The 25726-nt window shown below is 43.1% G+C and overlaps 1 protein-coding gene across 2 annotated transcripts in view; it reads left to right on the top strand.

Annotated features, from left to right (window-relative positions):
* The window catches only part of SETBP1 (SET binding protein 1), a 386548-nt gene that overhangs the window by 260691 nt on the left and 100131 nt on the right, over nucleotides 1-25726 (top strand). For both annotated transcript variants that reach the window (XM_008261251.5, XM_017344139.4), the window contains exon 4: nucleotides 8979-12435. In XM_008261251.5, the coding sequence (XP_008259473.1) occupies nucleotides 8979-12435 (3457 nt within the window). The remainder of the gene's footprint in view (nucleotides 1-8978; nucleotides 12436-25726) is intronic.

The raw sequence follows: 25726 nt of genomic DNA, 5'->3' as shown, positions 1-25726 counted from the left end.
GATAAAAATGTGTCCAGACACTTATTGCAATCCCTGGAAAGGCATGTAGAGTTTGTTTCTACATAACTTCATCCTCTCAAGTACCCTGTCCTCCATATACTTGGGAGCCCCAAACTCTGACCTCTATTTTCCTTCTCAATGAAACCATGGGTCCCTGGGCTTTGCTTCTATTTCCAAGTTTAGGAAGTGCTCCTAGGAAGAGCACTAAGGATAGTCCAGAGCCTCGTGTATTTCCTGTCTCTGGAACAGTCCATGTTATCTCTTGTCCAGTGCTAGACACTAGGCAATATGTTTTTGTATATTGTCAGTTACACATTTTATACATCTTCAGTCATATATTTGGTTTAGTTTTATTTTTTGTTCCATAGAAAGTTTGTATCTTTAAAGATTTATTTATTTTTTCAAAAGTCAGAGTTACACAGAGAGAGGAGAGGAAGAGAGAGAGGTCTTCCATCTGATGGTTCACTCCCCTATTGGTCACAACAGCCGGAACTAAGCCGATCTGAAGCCAGGAGCCAGGAATGTCTTCCGGGTCTCCCACGCTGGTGCAGGGGCCCAAGGACTTGGGCCATCTTCTACTGCTTTCCCAGGCCATAGCAGAGAGATGGTTTGGAAGAGGAACAGCCGGGACTAGAACCAGCGCCCATATGGGATGCCAGCGCTTCAGGCCAGGGCGTTAACCCACTGCACCACAGCGCTGGCCCCCAAAAGTTTGTATCTAACACCTATTATTCCATCCTGGTCAAAACAAAATCAGTGGTCATTTTATTGTTATTATTGTTTATTTATTTATTTCTGAGGCAAAGACACAAACAGAGATAGAGGGTTTCCATCTGCTAGTTTACTCCCTAAATGCCTGCAACAGCTAGAGCTAGGCCAGGGCTGAAGTTTGGAGCCTGGAACTCAAGTCCAGGTCTCCCATGTGGGTGGCAGGAACCCAACTACTTAAGCCTTTAACCTACTGCCTCCCAGAATCTGCACTGGCAGGAAGCTAGGACCAGGAGCCTAAACTGTGAATCAAACCCAGGTACTCCAATATGGGACACAGGTCTGTTACCCACTAGGTTCATACTTGCTCCCAATTTTTAATTATGCAGAATTACTGTGTACTCAAAGGGGCATGCATTAGGGGCTTCTCTTTGTGAGTAGTTATCAACTCCAATAAAAGGAGCATATTAATATCACTCACAGCTCCCAAACAGCAAATGAAAATTCTTCCTATGGGAATTGCAGCCAGGTGACTTTCCAGAGCAATTCATGTGAAAATATGTGACAATAGGATCAGTTCATAAATTTAATTGGGAAATTCTTGTTGATTTGAGAGATCGGTAGCTCATCTATGTCCCATGGAATCATAGCATAAAACCATGGTTAAACAGGGTGTTTAGTGTCATTCTCTACTATTCTTACATGCCATTAGCAAATATAGAAATGAACTGGGCTGGGGATAGGTACTTTGTGACAAGTTCAATGGAAGCTGGTACATTCATTCCTCCTATTCATGACCTAAATGCTATTGTTTCAGTCTCTTTACTTGAATGAAGGAGCTCTCTCTCTCTCGAGCTCTCTCTCTCCCTTTCTTCATTAAAATCCTTTGTTAAACTTTCTGTTCATTTGGGAGGTTGGGAGTTAAAAAGGTCAGCAGCATCCCTCTTGCCCCATCCGTTGGCTATGGTTCAGAAATATCTTTGGAAAATCCTAGGACTTTGTGGATCATATTTGGAAACAACTGAGCTGGAACATCTCCTGATAATATCAGAGCCTCTCTAGCCCCCAACCCAGTGCTGCCTTTGTTATAATCCACTGGTTCTTAAGTCTGTCTGCTCAGTGGGATCACCTGAATGCTTGGAAGAACATACTGCTGTTCAGGCCCCACCTCCAGAATGTGGACTTACTTGCTGTGAGTCAGATCCCAGGCATGCTGTTCTTTACCCAGATTCCTGGATGATTCTAACAGCCTGAGTTGGGCCCCTTTAATCTAATCATATGGTTTGTGGTTACATTCTTGTCTCCCATATTGAGCTAGGGCTGAGGTCTGAGCATTTGCCTCTTGCCTCAGAGATGGAATGTCAGGATTCCCCAGGTACCTGGGGATTGGCCTGGATGAGGGGAGGAAATAGAAATTCCAGAGTGGGGGGTCATGAGCACCTGCACACCTGGCTCATTCTGGGAGTACAAGAGTGTTATCCACCTGTCACCTTACAGTGTACTTGGAATGCCTCCACAGGGGACCAGGTTGGAGTTCCTTGCTGTGTCAATTACTCAGAGTTCATGGATCAATACAGGAACGCTCAATGCTGCCAAGCTACACATCCTAACAAGGCTGTGGTGGTTTGTTCCACATATTTACCACCAAAAAGTTTTGTGAATCCCATAGCAACTGAAGAAAAACCACTTAGAAAAAAATGATGGTGTTAAAACATTAGATCAGTGGTTTTTAAACTGGGTTGTACATGTTGTACATTGGAATTATCTGGGAGTATGTTAAAATGTGCATTCTATGTTCCCACCCACAGAGATTGTGAATTAGTGGGCCAGCAGTGGGGCCCAGCGGGTCTGTATTCAGAAGCAGTGTCTTTGGTGATCCTGATCCACTGACCCAAGATCACATCTTGAGAACCACCAGATGCCAAGTTAAGAGCTACTAAAACTTCCACTATTGCTTCTTAGTCAGCCATATTTTCCTGCCCAGGGAAACCAAAATAGATCACAAACAATGAATTTAAGTGACTGTTGTCCCCAGAAAGTAGCAGAGATACAGCTAGCCAAAAGGTGTAATTTATCTCCTATAAAGTTTTGGCAATGAGTTAGATGATTTTTCTCAAATTCAAATCACCATCTTCTCATTGATACAAACCTTACTTTTGGTAAGCCTGAGACAAAGCTGGCTTATCCGTTTTCTTCCCATTTTTATAGAGTTTTAAGTTTTTACGTGGGACTCTAATGCTAGATTTAAAACTTACATTAAAAATAAAGTGCATTTTACTGTACAAGGAACTGGAAGGGTGGAACTGAGAGGCTCCAAACACAAAGATAAGGAAACGGGAGGGCTCACTGCCTGGGGCTATCACTTTGCCCTGTGACTGTGTTGAAATATCACACTGTACACCAAACAAATGTATAAGTAGTACGTGTTAATGAAAACTTGTTAAAAGAAAGCAATTAAAACTCATAAAGTGCTTTTTTGAAAAGAAATTTGTCTTGAGGCCAACACTGTGGCATGGCAGGTAAAGCTGCCACCTGCAATGCTGGCATCCCACATGGGTAACTGCTACACTTCAGATCCAGCTTCCTGCTAATGGCTTTGGAAAAACAGCAGAAAATGGTCCAAGTCCTTGGGCCCCTGTACCCACGTGGGAGACCTGGATGAAGTCCTTGACTCTTGGCATTAGCAGGATTCAGTCTGGCCTTTGCAGCCATCTAGGGAGTGAACCCTTGGATGGAAGATTGCTTGCTCACTCTCTGTCTCTCCCACCCTCTAACTCTTTCAAATAAATAAATATTTAAAAACATATTTATCTTGCACAAAATTTAAATGCATGTGATTTATATATACATTGTTGAAAAGGGAAAATTTATCTACTTTACAAAAGAAATCTTTGCATCACTGAAGGACTTGATTCCAGAGTCATTCCTTAGGAGCAGTTCTATCCAGTGTTTCTGATATTTCACTGATAAACCTTTGGCCTAGATTCTATGTGCATGGAAAACCTTTCTTGTAAAAGTGAACCACAGCTTCAGAATAACTATGTGTTCCACAAACAATCAGGTCTTAGGGGCACAGAGAAATGAGGGTGGGAACCAGTGGCAAGCAGCCAAGAAACATACTGTGCTTGGTTTGGTATTGAAAGTGTTCTTCAAAGGTTGAGCACAGTGTAGAATATTGTTCACTCTTCGCTCCTTTGCTGTCTAATGATTTTACTCATATAATATCTGTTAAAAATTTAGGTCTTACCCAACACAAAAATTAAATCTAAAGAGGAAAAGGAGATCCCACTCAAAGACTCCTACCCCAAGACCCCTGAAGAATGGGACAGACAGCCTGGGTGTCCCCCTCCTCACCCCTTACCTTCTCCATCTGTGTGGACTAAACTCCCAGTTCTCTGCAAAGAACATATTGGAACTGACAGCCTCACTTCTGTGTGTATGGAATGTCATGGCTGACAGATGAAGACTTGCGGTTCTGTGAAATGCAATGGGATGCAGCCTTGAGTCAAAACTGGAGGGGGCCTCATTCTCCTTCTGGTACTCTCTGCCCCTTCTCTGAAGCTCCTCTGAGTGAAAGCTTTAAAGCACACCCCCCCATCACTCCTGATTCTTTGTTGTGCTTCTCTTTTGTCCATCCTGCCCTTTGATTGCCTGAGCTCTCCCAGGGGGTGCAAATAGCAGCTGAAATGCTAGGAACAATGGGGTCAGGGGGAGGTCCAGGGGAGCACTAGGGACCAGCAAGCTTAACTACATGACTCAGCTGGTATGCCCTGGGTATGAGTGAGCAGCCCCACCTTTCAGTTACCAGGGTAAAATCCACCCTCCTGACAGTCACGTGGCTTTCCCCAAAGGCATAGTTAATTGGAAAGTGAAACAATTAACAGGAGATGGGGAAAGCGAACAGTAAAAATTTCATTGAAGGGGTGTTACCTGACAAGCACCTTTAATCCTTCAGGATTTGGGAAGGATTTTTTTTTCCACCTCCTAATGAATGTCCTTGCTCTAATTTCATTATGAGTCATTATCAAATGAAAGATTAGTGATGTGTTGTCTTTTTTGTGCAGATATATATTTGCAGAAAAACAGAGGGACATAATGGGAGTCAGGCACTATGATTCCAGCCCTTGCTTCACCTAGAAACATTCTGTGAGTTTCAATGTCCAGTGCCAGAGAAGTGGAGAGGGTAGGAGTTAGAGGAAAAAGGGTGAATTGTTTTGCCTAGGCCCAAAACAGGAACGTACATCTTTTGTACGACTCTAATTTGTTTTTTACTTTTTATTTGTTTTGAGAGGCTGATATAGGTAGGTAGGTAGGTAGGTAGATAGATAGATAGACAGACAGACAGACTTACCAACTTCCCATCTGCTGGTCCACTTCCCAAATGTCTATAACAGCCCTTGGCTAAGGCCAAAGCCAGGCTCCAGGAACTGCATTCCGATCTTCCACATGAGTGGCAGAGACCCAACTACTTGAACCATCATCTTCTGCCAAGCTTGGTGTGCAGTAGCACTAAGCTAGAGTCAGGAAAGGACCCAGAACTCAAATCCAGACACTCCAGTATGGCATGTGTATGTCCCAAGCAGTGTCTGAACCCCTGCACCAAATGCACACCCTGCCCAGTGTAATTTTTAATAATTACCCCCACTAAAACTCTCAAAAGGTGAATGTTTGCCTGGCAGTTAAGATGATTTCCCACATCCTATATCAGTGTGCATGAGTTCAATTCTTAACTCTGGCTCCTGACTTCAGTTTCCAACTACTTCACACTCTGGGAGGCTGCAATAATGGCTCAAGGTATTGGGTTCCTAATAACCATGTAAGAGACCTGGATTGAATTCCTGGCTGCTGGCTTTGGCCCAGTCTAGTCTTGGATGTTTTAGGCATTTGGGGAGTGTACTAGTGGATGGTAGCTCATCAAGCTCTCTCATATTCTCTCTCTCTCTCTCTCTTTCCCTCCATAAATATATATATATATGTGTGTGTATGTGTGTGTGTGTGTCTGTCTCCTCTCTCTTTCTGCTCTCTGACTTTCAAATAAATAAATAGCTTTAAAAGGTAAGATTATATGTCCAATGTAAGTAATATATTGTCATCCAAGGAGTGGAAAACTTTGCCTCCAAGCCTTCTTGTAGGCTGGTGATCCTGTTAATGAACACATAGTCCCAGCCCAAGTCCAAAGCATAAATGCTAAATTAGCAAAACTCTGCTTCATAAAAGATAAGTAAGTGGCATTTAGTATTTTATGGCATAAATAAGATTTCTATATTTTTCTATAAAGTGGAATAACAGCCTATGACCACAGCAATAAAACTTAGTAAATACATTAGGTGGTAGGGCTAATTCTCTATGTGTTGATGATGGTAGTGCCTCTACTATAAACTACAATATGAAGAAAAAAGAATTTCTTTTCTCTATTTTCCCCTTAGAATCTATAGACTTAGCTTATGGAGACTACCTCAAGATTCTTGAAATATATGTATTACATTCTTGTAATGTTATAAGAATAAAAAGCATGTTACAAAATCAAAGAGGCAGGAAATAACCCTGTACATTTCAGGAACTAGTGTGAAGGAAATCCTTCTTGCATTATGACATTGAATTTTACCCATAATACTTTCTGCCATCTGTATTTTGACTCTTTACAGGAACTCTAAGTATTTTTCTAATAAAGCATTAAGCTATGTAATATCAAATTTAACACCAGTGTAAGTTCTATAACACTAATGGCCAATAAAGATAGGTGGCATGATAGATGGATGAATGGGTAGATGAATGGATGGATAGACAGACTGAAAGACCTATATATAAATAGACAGACAAATATTACAGCTTATGGTTATCTAAATTCACTAAGTCAATAGACAAATACTTCACAATGGGAATATTATCCAGATCATACTTCAATTTACTTATTTTCCCCTTCTTTAACAAAACTTAGGCTAAAACATACCATGTATTTACTTTTTTATGTATAAATTAGACATAATGAGCTTTAATGAATGCTTTTATTAGTAGTAAGGCTTAAAATCTATCTGGGGCCGGCGCCACGGCTCACTAGGCTAATTCTCCGCCTTGCAGCACCAGCACACCAGGTTCTAGTCCCGGTCGGGGCGCTGGATTCTGTCCGGTTGCCCCTCTTCCAGGCCAGCTCTCTGCTGTGGCCTGGGAGTGCAGTGGAGGATGGCCCAAGTGCTTGGGCCCTGCACCCCATGGGAGACCAGGATAAGTACCTGGCTCCTGCCTTCGGATCAGCGCGGTGCGCCGGCCACAGCGCGCCGGCCGCGGCGGCCATTGGAGGGTGAACCAATGGCAAAGGAAGACCTTTCTCTCTGTCTGTCTCTTTCACTGTCCACTCTGCCTGTCAAAAAATTAAAAAAAAATTTAAAAAAAATCTATCTGAGGCTGGCGCCGCAGCTCACTAGGCTAATCCTCCGCCTGGCGGTGCCGGCATACCGGGTTCTAGTCCCAGTCAGGGTGCCAGATTCTGTCCCTGTTGCCCCTCTTCCAGGCCAGCTCTCTGCTGTGGCCAGGGAGTGCAGTGGAGGATGGCCCAAGTGCTTGGGCCCTACACCCCATGGGAGACCAGGAGAAGCACCTGGCTCCTGCCTTCGGATCAGCGCGGTGTGCCGGCCACGGCGCGCCGGGCGTGGCAGCCATTGGAGGGTGAACCAACGGCAAAGGAAGACCTTTCTCTCTGTCTCTCTCTCTCACTGTCCACTCTGCCTGTCAAAAAAAAAAATCTATCTGGAACAATGAGAATATATCTATTAAAAATAGTATTAATAAGTCAAAATGATATGTTTACCATCCCTTTCCTTTGTGATTTTTATAGACGCTGACTGTTGTTAGCTTTTTGTTACTTTAATTAAAACACCTGAGAGTAGTTTTTGGGGAAGAAAAGGTTTATTTCAGCTTTATGTTTAGAAATTAACAGTTTTACAATTAGGCCAGTCCCATTAGTCTGGCATCTGGTGAAAGTTGGCCACAGTGAAGCAGGTGCAGAGAAATGACCACATGAGGAACCAGGAAGCCAAGAGGGAAGCCAGACCAAGATCAGCTTAGATAACCTCCCCCTCACAAGAACTACCCTCTGAGGACAAGCCCCCAGTGACCTAAAGACCTCCCACCAAACCCCCTCTCATTCACCATTATTGGATCAAGGCTCCACCCTTCATCCATCAACCCTTAACTTAGTACTTCAGAGTTTAAACATCGACATGAGTCTGAGAAACCATGTCTTATTTAGTCTATAACACTCCACCCTTGGCTACCCAAAACTCAATGTTCTCACATACAACCTACACTGACTATGTTGTGTCTGAAGCACCAAGTTTCACCTTTCTTGCCTGAAGAATCAGTCCTGGAAAAGGTATTGAAGACATTAACTTATAATCAGTGTAGGGAAAGCCTAGTGGAGAAAATTCAGAGGCATAGTCTTGAATGGCAGTGATTTGGTACTGGCCCAGTTGTCTAGGAAATCCAAGATTCCTTTTGAGACTAACCAAGAGGTATCTCAAAAGAACAAAGAATGATTTTAAAGATCCTTTAACTTGCTAACTCCCAAACACTCTTAAAGCCTGCAGATTTGAAGGCTCGGGACAATTCTTGTTTCTTCTCTTCTATTTCTTTTCCTTGCCCTTGACTGGCCACTTTCCACATGCAGTCTTCTTACTCCTCTCTTGCCCCTTCAGTCCTTAACTTTCCTTGTCTTTACTTTTTGCAATAGTTCTTATGAGTTACTGGAGCACAAAGATATTGAACTGAGGATAAAATACAACCTGAATTAGATAACAAGGGAAAGACCTGTCTCTGAAGAGAAGCAGGGATATAAACAAGAATCGTGGGAGATAAGAGGACCACATTGTGTCCTGGGCTGTGGCACCTTAGGCACGACCCTCACCACCAACTCCTGGCCAAATGTGACCCATTCACTTGTCAACTAAGTGACCTTCAGGGACCATGCATCCTCTAAGCAGTCCTTCTCAGATTGCATTAAATCAAAAATAGGTCAAGCTTCCTGTTATTTAAGGAGGAAAAACAGCAATTAAGACATCTTTATGAATGTTCAAAGCCAGTGCAATATATCTTTATAGCTGCATTTGAGAAAGCTTCTATAAAGTATCTGGAATAAAGGGTGTCTCTTAGCATAGTTTCTTGTTTCCAACTTTCAAATAATTAAGTCTTCTGAAATTGCATTGCTAGTGGTTCCAGCCTGCTCATTGGTGCTCTCTCTTTCTCTCTCTCTCCCTCTCCACTCCACCTACCCTCAGGCATATGAGAGGCCCCAGAAACACTCAGCTCTCCATTATGACCCAGGCCTCACACAGGACTTCACCGGGGACACCTTAAAACCAAAGCACCAGCAAAAAAGCAGCAGCCAGAATCACATGGACTGGTCCACCACCTCTGACAGTGGACCCACCACTCAGAATTGCTTCATTGGTACAGAGTCTGGCAGAGAATCTACGAGCACCAGCAAGATTCCAGCTCTTGAGCCTGTGGCTTCCTTTGCAAAGGTCCAGGGTAAGAAAGGCAGTGCAGGAAGCACGTGGAGTCAGCTGTCTAACAGTAGCAAAGATCTGCTCCTGGGAAGTGTGGTTCCATCCCCAAGCAACCACAGCTCACCAGCTCCACCCAGCAGCTCTGCTGAGTGTAACGGGCTTCAGTCCTTGGGAGATCAAGATGGAGGGGGGACAAAGGATCCCTCAGAACCACCTGTTATAGGCAGCAAGAAGAAGTCTAGTAAGAAAGATGCAAATCAGAGCATCCCAAACCCAGACCTGGATTGGATCAAGAGTACCCAGAAAGCATTTGACAACACTGAAGGTAAAAGAGAAGGCTACTCTGTAGATAACACCCAAGAAGCATCACCAGCCAGGCAGAATGTGAGTTCCGTCAGTAATCCTGAAAATGACTCAAGTCATGTCCGGATTACTATCCCCATCAAGACACCCTCTCTAGATCCAAGCAGCCATAAAAGGAAGAAGAGACAGTCCATCAAAGCTGTGGTCGATAAAATCATCCCAGAGAAAGCCCTGGCTTCTGGAATCACGATGAGCAGTGAAGTAGTTAACAGGATCCTTTCCAATTCAGAGGGCAATAAGAAAGATCCCCGTGTCCCTAAATTGGGTAAAATTATAGAGAATGAGTCCTCCTCAGTTGGCCTTGAAACTGGTGGAAATATTGAAAAAATTGTCCCAGGAGCTGTGTCTAAGCCACGGAAGCCACCTTTGGTCATGACGCCTCCAACATGCGCAGATCACTCTCCATCAAGAAAGCTGCCAGAAATTCAACATCCAAAATTTGCTGCAAAACGGAGGTGGACGTGCAGCAAACCAAAACCTACCAGCATGCTCCGAGAGGCAGTTATGGCCACCTCTGATAAACTGATGGTGGAACCACCATCTGCCTATCCCATCACCCCCTCCAGCCCTCTGTACACCAACACAGACAGTCTTACTGTGATCACTCCAGTCAAGAAGAAGCGGGGACGACCAAAGAAGCAGCCTCTGCTCACAGTAGAGACAATTCATGAGGGTACTTCTACCAGCCCAGTCAGTCCCATCAGCCGAGAGTTTCCTGGCACTAAGAAAAGAAAGAGGCGACGCAATTTAGCTAAGTTAGCCCAGCTTGTGCCAGGAGAGGACAAACCCATGAGCGAGATGAAATTTCACAAAAAAGTTGGAAAGCTTGGCGTGTTGGATAAGAAGACCATCAAAACGATCAATAAGATGAAAACACTGAAGAGGAAAAATATCTTGAACCAGATCTTGTCCTGCTCCAGCAATATTGCTCTGAAGGCTAAAGCTCCCCCAGAGACCAGCCCTGGGGCAGCAGCAATCGAAAGCAAATTGGGCAAGCAGATTAATGTCAGCAAGAGGGGGACCATCTACATTGGCAAGAAGAGGGGCAGAAAGCCAAGAACAGAGCTGCCACCCCCATCCGAAGAACCCAAAACAGCCATCAAGCACTCAAGGCCTGTTTCTAGCCAGCCGGATGTTCCAGCCGTGCCTTCCAACTTTCAGTCACTTGTGGCGTCTTCACCAGCAGCTATGCACCCACTTTCAACACAGTTAGGTGGGTCCAATGGCAACCTGAGCCCCGCCAGCACTGAAACCAATTTTTCAGAGTTGAAAACTATGCCAAATCTCCAGCCCATCAGTGCTCTTCCAACCAAAACCCAAAAGGGAATACACAGTGCAACCTGGAAGCTGTCTCCACCCAGGCTGATGGCCAACTCTCCTTCTCACCTTTGCGAGATTGGCTCACTAAAGGAAATCACACTGTCCCCTGTCAGTGAGTCGCACAGTGAGGAGACGATCCCGAGCGACAGTGGCATCGGGACAGACAACAACAGCACGTCTGATCAAGCGGAGAAGAGTTCAGAATCCCGACGGAGGTACTCTTTTGATTTCTGCTCCCTAGACAACCCGGAGGCCATTCCATCTGACACCAGCACAAAGAATCGGCATGGCCACCGGCAGAAGCATCTCATTGTGGACAACTTTCTGGCCCACGAGAGCCTCAAGAAGCCAAAGCACAAGAGGAAACGGAAAAGCCTGCAAAACCGGGATGATCTCCAGTTTCTGGCAGAGCTGGAAGAGCTCATCACCAAGTTCCAAGTGTTCAGGATCTCCCACCGGAGCTACACCTTTTACCATGAGAATCCATATCCCAGCATTTTTCGGATTAACTTTGATCACTATTACCCGGTGCCATATATCCAGTATGACCCCTTGCTCTATCTTCGTAGGACTTCAGACTTGAAGTCAAAGAAGAAGCGTGGTAGGCCTGCAAAAACCAATGACACCATGACAAAGGTGCCTTTTTTACAAGGGTTCAGCTACCCTATTCCCAGTGGAAGTTACTATGCACCCTATGGAATGCCTTACACATCAATGCCTATGATGAACCTTGGTTACTACGGTCAGTACCCAGCTCCTTTGTACCTATCGCACACCCTGGGAGCAGCTTCCCCCTTCATGAGGCCAACAGTGCCACCACCTCAGTTCCACACAAGCTCCCATGTAAAGATGTCTGGGGCAGCTAAACATAAAGCAAAGCACGGAGTACACCTGCAGGGACCTGTTGGCATGGGCCTTGGGGACATGCAGCCATCCCTGAACCCTCCCAAGGTGGGCGGTGCCAGTCTGTCCAGCAGTCGGCTCCACAAAAGGAAACACAAACACAAGCATAAGCACAAGGAAGACCGGATCCTGGGGACCCACGACAACCTGAGTGGTCTCTTTGCAGGCAAAGCTACAGGATTCTCCAGCCACCTCCTGAGTGAGCGGCTGAGCAGCGCGGACAAAGAGCTCCCACTGGGGAATGAGAAGAGCAAGCATAAGGAGAAGCAGAGACACCAGCACAGTGACGCCAGCCACAAAGCTTCTAAGAACAACTTTGAGGTGGACACCCTGTCTACGCTGTCACTTTCTGATGCCCAGCATTGGACGCAGGCCAAGGACAAAGGTGACCTGAGTGGTGACCCTGTGGACTCATGCACTAAAAGGTACTCTGGCAGTGGTGGGGATGGTAGCAGCACGAGATCAGAGAGCCTGGACGTGTTCAGTGAAATGAACCCTTCGAATGACAAGTGGGACAGTGATGTGAGTGGGAGTAAAAGGAGGAGCTACGAAGGCTTTGGGACGTACAGGGAAAAGGACATCCAAGCCTTCAAGGTGAACCGCAAGGACAGAAGTTCTTATGACTCCTCCATGTCTCCAGGTAAGGCCGAGGTCTTCTTCAGAATTGAATGTTCTAGTTGTTTAATTGTGGGACCTTCATTTCAGAGGTCAGCCATCCTAGGCACATTGGGTCCATTAATTTGCAAAGAGGAGGAAACCCTTTGAAATCAAATCCTCCTTAAACGTTTGAGTTGGCTGCACATTTTGTGTATTGATTGCTCACCATTTACTAACTCTCTTCTCTACTGGAGCCATTACCTGAGAAGCCATGGATCCATAGGCAGTCCCCAATACCTACCTAAGCATCAGCCATACCCACTATAGTTACACTCTTTGTTAAAATTGCTGTTCTTAGGTCCTCACCTGAAATGATGCAATAAGATCCCAAAAATGCTGAAGCTGGAAGGAAACTAGTGTCTACTTTATCAGACATGACCTCTCCAGAAGTCATTGGAAGCAGGTGACCAGTACCTCCTAAAGTCTAACTAATCAGGGAGCTACAGCCCCTGGTCATATTATCTTGTCTTTCTCCCTTGGTATTTGATGAGCTGCCCTGGGCTGGGTTTCAAAGGGAAGCCTTGACCACATTAAGATACTTGTCATTGAGCTTGCCATTGTGAAGGAGCCTGGCTGGAAGGTGCTGTATATGCCTGCCACCCCACCCCTGTGTGTCTCTTAGTCTGTCTACTGGAATAGGATTCCACTCACTAATCTCTAAACTGAAGTATCTATTTGTTGGAACTTGGAAGACCCCATTCTTTGCCAGTTATAGAATTTCCTTGTTAACCTCCCCACCGACATAAACCCTTTCCTACTGTGGCAGTCTCACACTCCTACAAAAGTATCTTTTTGCCTTGTCCCTACATCACACAAATGATGAAACTCCTACGGAAAAACAGCCGGTCTTTACCAGGAGACGGGTAGAAACGTATTTCCTAGGAGCTGCAGAAGCTAGAAGGTGTTCTTGTATTCTCTTTGTCCCCAAATAAAACCCTTCTGGTCAAATCTTGGTTTTAAGGAACTAATAATCCATGTGTAAGGTTTGGTTGTAGTGGTTCACCTCTGTTTATGATGTATACCATTTGTTTGTCCTCTCCCTTCCCAGGGAGTCTATAATTAGTGAAGGTGAGAGCAGTCTATTCGTGACAAATTAGAGACATTTTCAAGGCCAGTAGATTTCAGAAAGAAATATGGTTATGAGTGAGAAACTACATAAAGATTGCTCCAGATTGCTTCCTGCTTGTGAGTTGTTACTGTGGTAGATATTCTCTTTGGTTAATGAAGAGACCAATTAGCAGTAAGGTCTCCTGCATTTGTTAAAGGTGATAAATAACCAGCACTTCATGTCTGCCCAAAGAGGATGTACTCATCTGGGACTCACCATTTCTCATCATCAGACTTTGTTGAAGATGCTTGTGCTGAGCCTAGGTTAAGCCCATCTGGACAGAAGGCACTAGATGAAGTTTGTGCGTAAGAAATACTATTAATGTCTCTTTCCACATAATGGTACTGGTCCGTGGGCCCTACACCAACCATGGACAGAGTGTCCTGACTTTTGTACTTTCTGGATGTTATCTGGCTAGAAAAGAATGGAGTTGGGTTATTGCTAAGAATCTTTAAGCAAGAATTCTAATGCCATTGCCCTGAGAAGCAAATCTTAGAAGCTAAAATCAGCCTTTGTTGGGTGTTGGGTTTCTCAGCATTTTTAAATATACCTGTAGCCAGACTACACTGCTGGGTGCTGATTGACTTCATGTTTCCAAGCCAGGGTTCATCTGCAGTCACTGAGTGTATCTGTGAAAGTGCCCACATGCCAGCCATTCTGCCATGAGTTTGCATTCCCACGGCTGTTATTGACTATCACTTCATTCAGAGGTCTCCCGTCTTCTCATTTGGTCTTCAGACAGCCACACAAAATTGAAAAACAAACAACAACAACAAACCTTGGATTCAACCTCAAGTACTAGACACAGTCCAATTCTGTTATGAAATTTATGTGGTTTCAGATATGATATTCCACTTCTTAGGAGTACTTTGAATGGTTGAGCCAGACTTCTGGAGAATGGAGTGTTACTTTATAACACCTTTCTTATAATATTAAAAGACAGGTACTTCTATTCCAATATTTCACATAAAAACACCAAGACTTACAAAGATCAAGTTGACTTCCACAAGTTAAGAAAGCCATCACTTTCTAAAAATTATTTATTTATTTGAAAGAGAGAGGGAGAGACAGAAAGAGAAATGTCCCATCTACTCATTCATTCTCCAATTCCACAAAATAGCCAGGCGTGAGCCAGGCTGAAGCCAGGAGCTAGAAATTCAATCTGGATATCCCATGTGAGTAGCAGGGACCCAACTACTTGAGTCATCACTGCTGCCCCCCAGAGTCTGCACCAACAAGAATCTGGAATCAAGATTGAAACTCAGATTTGAACCCAAGGACTCTGATGTGAGTTGTGGGCATCCCAAGCATTGTCTTAAGTGCTGCACCAAATACCCACCCCAGGGTGTCACTTTTGATTGTAAGTAAGCCCAAGGATTTTCCCAGTGTGTGGACCTCAACCATATGGCACCCAACTGGTTAAGATCAAATGTAGAACACAGGTCCCAGCCCAGTGCTCCTCTGTGTCACTGCTGCCCTTCCTCTCAGAATTTCATCCATCCTGTGATGACTTAGAGATTATGCAGTGGTTTCAAAAGACAGTATCTAAGGAAAGAAGTCATCCCTTTATTCAGTCCTCAGCTGGGGAAGAAATTTTCCTCATGGCCTAACCTCTCCTAATATCAGCTGAGAAACACCTATACAAAAGGGCCTCCTATCTCTCTCCTTACCAGAACCTACTTTTATGATTACTTTTTGCCACTGCATGTGCCTATCTCTGTGCTATGTAAGTTTATTTTTTCCCTAACACTTTAACAAGTCATTTTTTGCTGGTTGAGTTATGCCTGATGTCCCTGCATGTCTAATTGACTGTCACTGGGACAGACCAGATTCCCTGTCATTCCTCTTCCTCCCAAGCTTCGGCCTCTGCTTACCTGTATCCCAAATGTTCCTCTGTTTCCGAACCTCCAGAGTATCAGGGGAAATTCTGGCTTTAACAGCACTGAAACCATGAAGTCCTCTCTAAGGAGCATTCACCTTGATGTGATACACTCCAAAGAGGGCCAGGTCCAAGAAAAAGACAGGAAACAGATAAAATGAGGCTGGAGTTACTTTAAACACTCAGATTTTCTGGGAACTTTACCTCTGTGGAGGTGTCTGTTCAGCTGGATTGTGTTGAGGGTCACAACTGGAAATAAGCTTCTGCCCTTTCCACAGCATCTCCCCCTCCACCTGTTCCTTCTGCACTCAGGATTCATTTCCTTAGCCTCTGAGTGTTCTATTTCACATGAGTCATTCTTCTCTAAAATAGATATGGCACAAATATAGATGTCACCCCTTAGCTTGTTGAAGACCAGATTTAAGAGCTGAGTTAAGAAAGGGCTTTGAGTCTCCCTGAGATCAGAGCTGATGAAAGGCCCTGTATAAATGTAAGTCATTATCATTATGGAGAGAATTAGAAGCCCCATTTAACCATAGCAACAATTGCACACTCGGTTTCTTCTTTCCTACTTGGGAAAGCCTGCTTTTTTATCCCTCTTGCCTAGCAGATGGCTACATTGTCTTGTTTGCCTGCTTGCACCTAAAACTCAGAAGTCATCCAGACTCTTCACCATTTTTCCTGTGTTCTATTCTCTCTCTGTCTTTGATTTCAGAAGACAGTGGCTCTTTTGGACTGTTTTCTAAATGCATAACATCTGCTAACTGTCCATTTATAAAAATGTTTGCCTGAGGACAAATAGGTGCAATCCCAGTATTGGAAGAAGCTTCATCAGCTACCATTTGAGCCTGTATCTCACTAGGCGTTACCACCCCTCACACATGCAGCAGATTTCCAGAAGAACAAGCCTGTCTCAGGTTGACAACATGGTCGTGCCTTCAAAGACAACTTCCTGCAAGTTGGTGGAAGAAGTCTCCAGTGGGAATGATGTGCTTCCTGTTCAGACCACTTGGAAATAATCTTTTTTTTTAATTTATACTTTGACCTAAAATTGTGCCAGGTACTAAGACATCATGACTACAGATCTCTAAGCTTCTGTCAAATAATGGGGAAAGAGTGAGAAGATTAAATTTGCATGCATTACCTTGAAGTCCAGTGACACGGTTAGACAAGTTAGCCATCTTTCATCATGATGAATGGATGCTGAGAATTAATCCCAAGCTCACCGCAGATATCAAAATCCTGCCATGTAGGTAGCTGGTTTCCCTTGAGCCTGTACCACAATTTTGCCTCCTTGAGTCTTCCACTTGCCCTTTGCCAGCTCCTCTTATCAGCACTGTGGGGCATTTTGGATGCAGTTTCTACTGTCACTCATTGGCAGGAAACATATGCCCCAGCCAAGAGTAATACAAAAGCCTCTCCCCAGCAGTCATCCAGATAAGGAAATTGGCAAAAGGATGAAATGTTGTGAAAGTGATAAGAAAAAAATTGTGAGAATGGGCCTTGTGGTACAGTGGGTTAAGCCACCACTTGGAAAGACTATATTCCATATCAGAGTGCCAGTTTGAGTGCTGACTCATCCACTTCCAATACAAATTCCTGCTAAGGCATGTTGGAAGGCAGCAGATGATGCTGGGACTCCAGTGCTTGGTCCCCCGTCATCCATGTAGGAGACCCAGATGAATTTCTGGCCTGATGGCTTCAATTTGGCCCAGTCCTGGCAACTGCAGTTATTTATTTTGGGAGTTAAACAATGGATGGAAGATCTCAGTCTCTCTCCCTCACTCTCTCTCTCTCTGCCTTTCAAGTAAAAAGAAGGAAGAAGGGAAGGAGGGAAGAAAGGAGGGAGGGAGGGGGAAAAAGAAAAGAAGGAAGGTAAATATTTTAAAATGTGAGGAAAGTTTTCTAAAACTGAAATTAAAAACAAGATTTATGGAAGGAGAAAGTTAACATCAGGAAAAAAAGAGAGTGAAAAATGGAAAGCTAATGAAATGTAGTTCATTAAACCTACATCCAAATTGAATTCTGCATCCTCCTGTGAGTACAGATAAAAGATTAATCAGCTAATGGTTGCTGTGTGGATTATGTGGTATTGTGAATGCCTCTCCAAGTCTTGCTCTACACTAACCAGCTAAAGACTTTTTCTTGGCTAGAGACTTCTTTTGGACTCTGTTTCCAAATGGACTGTGGCGATAAAGGTTCTGTCCAGACTTGATAGTCTAGAACTCAAAGTCTCAGACTCATTACAATCAACAGAAACCATCACCCCAAAGAGACAGCTAAGGAGAAAATGCCCTAGGTATTAGCCAAGTTCACCAGATCTTTAGCTGTTCAATGAAGTTTTGAAATAGATCTCACTGTTCATATTTTCATCTCTATGACCCCTCCTTCATCTCCAGTAACTTCATTGGATGATTGATCTCACTTTACAAAAAACTGAACTTTTTCAAATCTTACTCACATGAATAAATTAGCTAGCTTCTTGTGCAGGTTGAAACCACCATCATCATCTTAGAACAGCTAGATAAAACACTAATATTTCCAGTTGAATGGAGAAGACAAAGCGCACTTACATGTATATTCAGACTCCAGATAGAAAGAACCTTAATCATGTAGTATAAACAGCTCATTTTGTTGATGAACATATTGAGGCTTAATATGGTCAAATGACTCATCCAGTGATACACATCTAATTGTTTAAAGCTCACAGACTGGGAAACTGCACATCAGAAAGTGGGAAAAGGATGAGATTGAGGGGAGAGGATAAATAAAAGAAAAAAAAACACAGAGGTGAATTGTAGGAGAGATGTTAAGCTCTATATTTTCTTTTGCCATGAGCTGTTGTAAAAGGTAAGCATGTCTTTGACAATAATTCGGTTTCCAGGCTCTCTCTGGAGACCCATGTTTGGGACTGGAAATGATCTTTGTGGGCTCTGATGGAAGTCATTTTTTCCCTTTTCCTGTCTTAACAATTGCACATATTTATTTTATTGAACCTCCCAAGGTTCCTCCTAAAGTTTCCTTTTGGAAACCAAGAATTAATCAAATTAAATGTTGTAACCCATAATGCACTGGCAACAAAGGGACCAAAAAAGAAAAACACACACACACACTCAGCTTAGACTTACAGCATCTCTTTTGCTACATTGAAATCAGAAATTGAGCAATTCTACCTTCGGAGCATGAAGTCCCCAGGTCATTTATCTTCCCACAGTTGGCAAATGTTATCCTGTCCTGTTGGAAGTTTTTATTTATACCTCCCTGGGATTAGGGAATTATGCAGATTCAGGTGCTGGTGCCGAGAAGTTACAATTTCAACAGACTTCGCATTGATGGAAAATGGAGCCTTTCTTGGCCAAAGAAATGAGTCAAGCATGCCTTCCAAAGGCTGGCCTGTCACTGGGCAGAGATAAGGAAGGCAGCTTTGAAAGGAAATTCCAGAAAACCATCTCTTCACTGTGTAAAGGAACATTGATGTGGCTGGATACTTGTGTTTGTGGCTTGCACTCAATGCAAATTAACTAAATTCACAGGAAAGTGGTAGAGATAATTTTTTAATTATTTATTTAGTTATAAGTATGTATAATGCATGCTGCATTCCTGGAAGGAATTAAAGGGTGAGTAATGATGCTTTTTCTCTCAAAAAGAGATTTCTACCCAAGGGACTCCTCTACAACTTGGGGTAGGTGGTTTGGGTGCCTTTAATTTATCATATTAAAAGCAGACGAGAGGGTCCATGAGAAGGTCATAAAGAAAACTGCTGAGGTTGTCCAAATGATGATGAGCCACCTTCATGTTATCATGGTAGGGGAGAGATAAGCAGATTATGGTAGTTACCATTTGGATTGTGTCTTAAGAAGATGGGAGAGGCATTTGAGGAGTAGAGATGGTGAGGGTAGTGTTGGTGAGAAGCACATCATAGAAAGAAACTATGAAAACAAGAGTATTCAGGAGAAATACCCAAGAAACATTTAAGAAATGGTGTTTAGTCCAGTTTTATTGAGGTTTATATCTGTAGTAGGGGAATTGTAGCAGATGAAATGAGACAAGAATGTTTGGATCATAGGCTGCAGAATTGGTCTCTACAGTATAAGACTTGTGCTTAATATAATAACCAGTGGGAAACCACATTTTAAATTGGAAAAAGTTATGAAATGAGCAAATCAGACTTTCTCTTTCTTCCTTGACCACTCCTTCCTCTTATCTGGATGAGGCTTATTTATACCATCTCTGTATTCTTCATTTTGTACGGTAACTATCTACCAACTTGTTTGCACGGTACCCACTACTCTGGCCTTCCTACTCCACCAAACCACTCCCAGAATGTAAGCATTATAAAGATATCAACACACATGCTTGAGGAAAAAGAAATATTAATAAGGAGTCATTCTGTAACTAAAAGCAAGCAGTTCAAGCATGTTTATTCCAGGCAACTGAGAAAGTCGTGGCATAGGAATTATGGATTCTGTGAGAGAATCTGGTTTGTGTGCAGGATGAGGAGCTATTCAGACTGTAATTGATGATGCTGTCTATCAGAAGATTGACCTGGGGCCGGCGCCGTGGCTTACTTGGTTAATCCTCCGCCTGCGGCATCAGCATCCCATATGGGCACCGGGTTCTAGTCCCAGTTGCTCCTCTTCCAATCCATCTCTCTGCTGTGGCCCGGGAGGGCAGTGGGGGATGGCCCAGGTGATTGGGCCCCTGCACCCACATGGGAGACCAGGAAGAAGCACCTGGCTCCTGGCTTCGGATTGGCACAACACCGGCCGTGGTGGCCATTTGGGGAGTGAACCAATGGAAGGAAGACCTTTCTCTCTGTCTCTCTCTCTCTCTCTCACTGTCTATAACTCTACCTGTCAAAATAAAAAAAAAGAGAGCTTCCCTGTGAATTTAGTTAATTTGCATTGAGTGCAAGCTGCAGAGTTCATAGAGGTTAAGGGTAGATGAGAAGACATGTGAAAACACTGGAGGCCCTGAAAACAACAGAAAAGTTGAAAATTGCATACTTTATGCCTCATATCTTTAAGGCTTTGTAGGCTATGTACCCAATCAAAGTGGCAAGGAGTTAATTAATAAGTCAATGGTGGCCATCGCCGCGGCTCAATAGGCTAATCCTCCACCTAGCGGCGCCGGCACCCCAGGTTCTAGACCCGGTTGGGGCACCGGATTCTGTCCCGGTTGCCTCTCTTCCAGTCCAGCTCTCTGCTGTGGACCGGGAGTGCAGTGGAGGATGGCCCAAGTCCTTGGGCCCTGCACCCGCATGGGAGACCGGGAGAAGCACCTGGCTCCTGGCTTCGGATCAGCGCGGTGCACCAGCCGCAGCTGGCCGGCTGCAGCGGCCATTGGAGGGTGAACCAACGGTTAAGGAAGACCTTTCTCTCTGTCTCTGTCTCTCTCTCTCTCTGTCCACTCTGCCTGTCAAAAAAAATAAATAATAATAATAAGTGAATGGTGAGAAATGGGGCCCACAGGTACAGGGTGTGAAAACTTTACTGTGGCTTTAGCAATGTTCCAGTTCCTAAGGGAATTTTGTTTTGAAGTCAGCCCTTAATGAGATGTGACACTGCCATTCTCAGTAGGTCTTACTCTCAGTTCCTCCCAAGTCCTCCAATTCTGGGAGCATCAGCACAATGCCAGGATCTCTTATGCTATGTCATTCCGTATGCCTATGAAGGCAATGTATAGGCAAAGTAATGGTAAAAATATTCAAAAGAGGACAGAGATCCCAGGGTAGTTCCCCCTTTCCTGCCCCAAAGACACAGATGCTTAATTTTTGTCCATAATAATAACTATTCAAAAACTTCTTGTTTACTTTGTCACTGTGAGTATATGGAAGAATGATAATGTAGTCACCAGTTCTAACAAATCGATGTATTACTTAACATTTGTGATAGACAAAGTATTATAGAGGAAAGCCTTACTGTTGGATTTGTAGGGGAATTAACTGTTTTATGAAATACAGTATGCAAAAGATCTTCAAAAAGTTTGTGGAATTGCATATTATGAAAAACTATGCATAGATATCAGAAAAATTTTGCATGTACCAATCTAAACTTATTTTTAAATTTCATTTTCCATGAACTTTTTGAAGTGTCTTCATAACTGCTCTTGTAAATAAAACTCACTCTTAAAAATGATTCGGAGTCTTTAGACATTTGTCCCTTGGCATAGTACCAAGTACAGACAAGAAGAAAAGAAAAATAAAAGAAGAGAAGACAATAAGTTCGTAAACATAAACAGATTCTAACTACAGATCAAATTTATTCCATGATGGTTAAGTGGCCAGCGATGGAAGCTATAGAGATCTGGGATCAAGAAAGACAATAGTGTTCTTTGTAAATCAAAATCTTTGAAAGAAGACCCCTGGAGAATGGGTATAGAGAGAATGAGTAGTACCGCAGCACACTGGAAATGAACGTCAAAAGCAGAGGTATGTGGGAGTACAAGAAGGCACCTGACTGGATGGAAATTACCAGTTGACTGTGGATGGAATTTTAAGAGGCATGGCTGGGGCCGGCACTGTGACATAGTGGGTAAAGGAGATGCCTGCAGTGCCAGCATCCCATATGAGTGCTTGTTTGAGTCCTGGATGCTCCACCTCCGATCCAGCTCTCTGCTGTGGCCTGGGAAAGCAGTACAGGATTGCCCAAGTCCTTGGGCCCCTGCACCCATGTGGGAGACCTGGAAGAAACTCCTGGCTCCTGGCTTCGGATCAGCTCAGCTCCAGCCATTGCCGCCAATTGGGGAATGAACTAGCGGATGGAAGATCTCTCTCTCTCTCTCTCTCTCTCTCTGCCCCTCCTCTCTCTGTGTAACTCTGACTTTCAAATAAATGAATAAATCTTAAAAAAAAAGAGGCATGGCTGCCATGAAGAAGATACAGAATACATTGATGTTAAAGGATGCTACGCATGAAGGATTTTGAGCTTGGTACTAGGTCCTGGGTGAAAGTGCCAGGAAATATGCCAATCGTCAAACAACTTACAAAGCTCTCAGTGGACAGTCAATTGGATAGAGACACATATACAAAGTAAATAGAGAGAATAATAGAGTCTATACCTTTAATGACCAGAAACAGAAACCCATTCTATAGGGGAAACAAAAAATAACTTTCAGGGGAAAGTTTCCTTCGTCAAAGCAATTTGTTATTGTTATTTGTCCAGTCACATAAGGAATGAGAATAAGTTCATAAGATGGAGGCATTAAGGGATGGATTGACTGAGCAGAGCAGCAAGTCCTAAAGAGGTACTCTGTCCTGCTTTTCCACTCCTTAGTGGAGTGATTGGGAGATTGAGAAGGAAATGGACTCAGTGTGGTGACAGAGGATCTAAGGATCCAGGGAGTTAAAAAGTTTTCCTTACAGCTACATCACAGTCATCTCCTCCATCTGAACAAGGTGTTCACTTTTCAAAGCACATTTTTCTTCCTTTATTTGATATTCAGATTCCAGTAATGTCTTCAGATCAATGTTGCTTTCCCACTTGAAAATCAAATCCCAAAGTCATCCAGCCAGTTTTACACAGAAAAAGCCTGGATCCCAGGTTTCCTGAATTTTCCCAGCCAGCCTTGTTCCCTTATTTCCCACCATATATCTTAAGCCTTTGACAAGGTCAATAGCATGACTCAGCTTCTGAGTTATCCCTGTAGAACACTTTCCAGTGGGTTAAATAGTGGAGCCCAGAGTAAGCCACTAGCTAACGGGCAAAACACTCTTGCCAAAAATAGTTTTGATGTAAAGAGAACTCTTTGCAGGCAGGGTTAGCTGAGCCTAGGGTGCAGGGCAGATTCTATGTGCAGAGCTCTCATTTACCTGGGGACAAAGATCCCTCTCAGTTGCCTAGAGAACGGATATCCTGAAAAATCGCAAATGGGAAAAGAGAGTATTTTATTTTGTGTTATTTCTAAAGAAAAGTTGTGTATAATTTGAGAGCCTTTATATATGTGTTGGTAAATCTTCAACAGCTGGTACCTTGAGAGTGATATGATTTCAAAAATAAAAACAGAGTAGATTAAGTCATTAATGCAGTCATGGATTTCAGTCTCATTTCCACAGTCTAGGAATTTATTAGATAGAAGACCTCATTCCCTTTCAAATGTCTGCTAGTTTTTGGGATATGGCCTGGAAACACTAAAATTCTGAGCCAGTTTGTCATGGTTGATATGCCAATTAAGACTAGTAGGCTAAAAATATTTCTTTTATAGGATATGCTTCTTTATGCTATTATATTTTGACCTAATTTATTTATTCTAGTCATACAAAAAGTATCAAGTGCCAAATATGTGTCAGACACAATACTGGGCAATGAGGCAACTACAAACATGTAAGAGACACTTTATCGTCCTTTAATAGACATCATAGGTCTACAAGTCCTTGTCAGTATGTCTCCTGTGAAATAACAAACCACTTTAGCACTAAGTAATAATTTTCTTTTTGAATCTCCAGCAACAATAAAAAGGTATCCCCCACTCATAAGCATTTATAAAATGATAATTTTGGGAACACTTATTGTTTATTTTATCATCCAAAAAATACTTAGTGAATAAGTGGAAAATTTTAAAAAGCCTGCATAGGAAAAATAACATCTCCTATAATCCCACCACCCAGAAATTAGTACTCTGATGATGTTAGTGCACAGGATCCCAGCCTACAGCCCCCACTCACGTTGTTCCCTCTCCAGATGCCAGGTAAAACCAACTCACCTACCCCCAGCCATTCTCCTTCCTCTTACTCCTTCTCCTTACCCACTCTGGGGCTGCCTGGCCTCCTCAGTTTTCTCCTGAATGCCTTCCCAGGATTGACCATAGTCAGTTGTCCTCCACATTCTGTGTCATGACCTACACATATCCTTATGTGTAAGTACAGCAGCAATTAAGTAGGAAAGCAATCCAGATTTTCACACTGTCCTAGTTGAGTAAATTATCCACAGGATCAAGTGCCAGGAGAGCAACCTGATTGGTTAGTCAAGGCTGAGAACAGTTGGCAAACATTTTCCTCAAGAGTCTCTGAGTGTTGAATATTTTGTCTCAGATCAATCTGATAAGGGGAGATGCAATGAGTTTTTCAGAGCTTGAAATCTTATCTCCATCACAGCAATATGAAGTCCAACCAGCCAGTTTCTAGTTTGTGCTGCAAATACCACCCGCCTCTCTCTCTCTCTCTCTCTCTCTCTCTCTCTCTCTCTCTCTCACACACACACACACACACACACCATCCAAACACCATCCAAAATGAATCAAGTTATGGCTACTCTCATTGGTCAGTATTGCTGTCATTCATACTGAAAGCACTTAAGAATGAAAGGCCCACTACTAATTTTAAGCTTATGACACAAAGAACTTCCGAGTTTACTGTTTTATTTTCTTTCCTGATACACCTATAGATGTTTTTCTTAGGTGAGATTATGAGGCCAATACTTCCCACCTCAAAAAGCAGCCATCTTTATATTTTCTTTTCAGCCAGTAATCCATATTTGCATTTGTTCCAAGTTGGGCATTTCTATAGGACATCAGGCAAAGGAGAATACACTATCATCCAGGAGATTCTGTAAATTTCCACAAACATCACCCAAAATAGCTTTCATCCTTGTCTTTTCCTCTGTTATTTTTCTAATTCCAGTTAATATTAATTTAAATAGAAGAAAGTCCATCGCAGTGGTTTGTTCTAGAAAGGAGAATCCTGAGTGTCTTCTTCGAACAATAGCAAAGACTCTGAGTAGAACTTCCTCTAGTGAGTCCCCAGAATGGTATGTCAGCTCTGCCTGCAGGTGGAAGTCAGCTGACCCTCAGAAGCCCCCATTCACGTGGGCCAACCTTCCCCCAGGGCAGGGTTGCAGCTTTCTGATCCAGAGCAATTTGTTTTGGAAATCCTTTTGGTGATAGTCAGCTCAAAACAAGCCCCTGTTGCGTCCATCTCCCCTTTGCAACTTTAAGTCAATATATTAATTCCTGAATTCAGGGATGGAAAATGTAATAATTTTTCAGAAAACACCTATGAAAGCAGTAACAGACAAATAAATAATGCATACCAGATGTAGAAATACCAAATTCTATTGCATCTAGTTCAAAATTGTCTGGTCTCAAAGATCCTCTATTATCCATCCTCATAGGTCTCACCTTGCTTGCTGATAATTTTCAGCTTATTTTCTCAATGTGAATCCTGATAAATGTCTTTCTTATCCTACAGAAAATACCATAATTTACCCTATCTCAAAGTATCCAATCACCCCAATGTTTACCTAAAACATTCTTTCCTTTTCCATCTGGCTTCCAAATCTTATCTACTAATTC

Source organism: Oryctolagus cuniculus, chromosome 10, assembly GCF_051225735.1.
Source record: "Oryctolagus cuniculus isolate XC-2025 breed Fujian yellow rabbit chromosome 10, ASM5122573v1, whole genome shotgun sequence".
Lineage (NCBI taxonomy): Eukaryota > Metazoa > Chordata > Mammalia > Lagomorpha > Leporidae > Oryctolagus > Oryctolagus cuniculus.
This window is presented reverse-complemented; position numbering and strand designations above follow the sequence as displayed.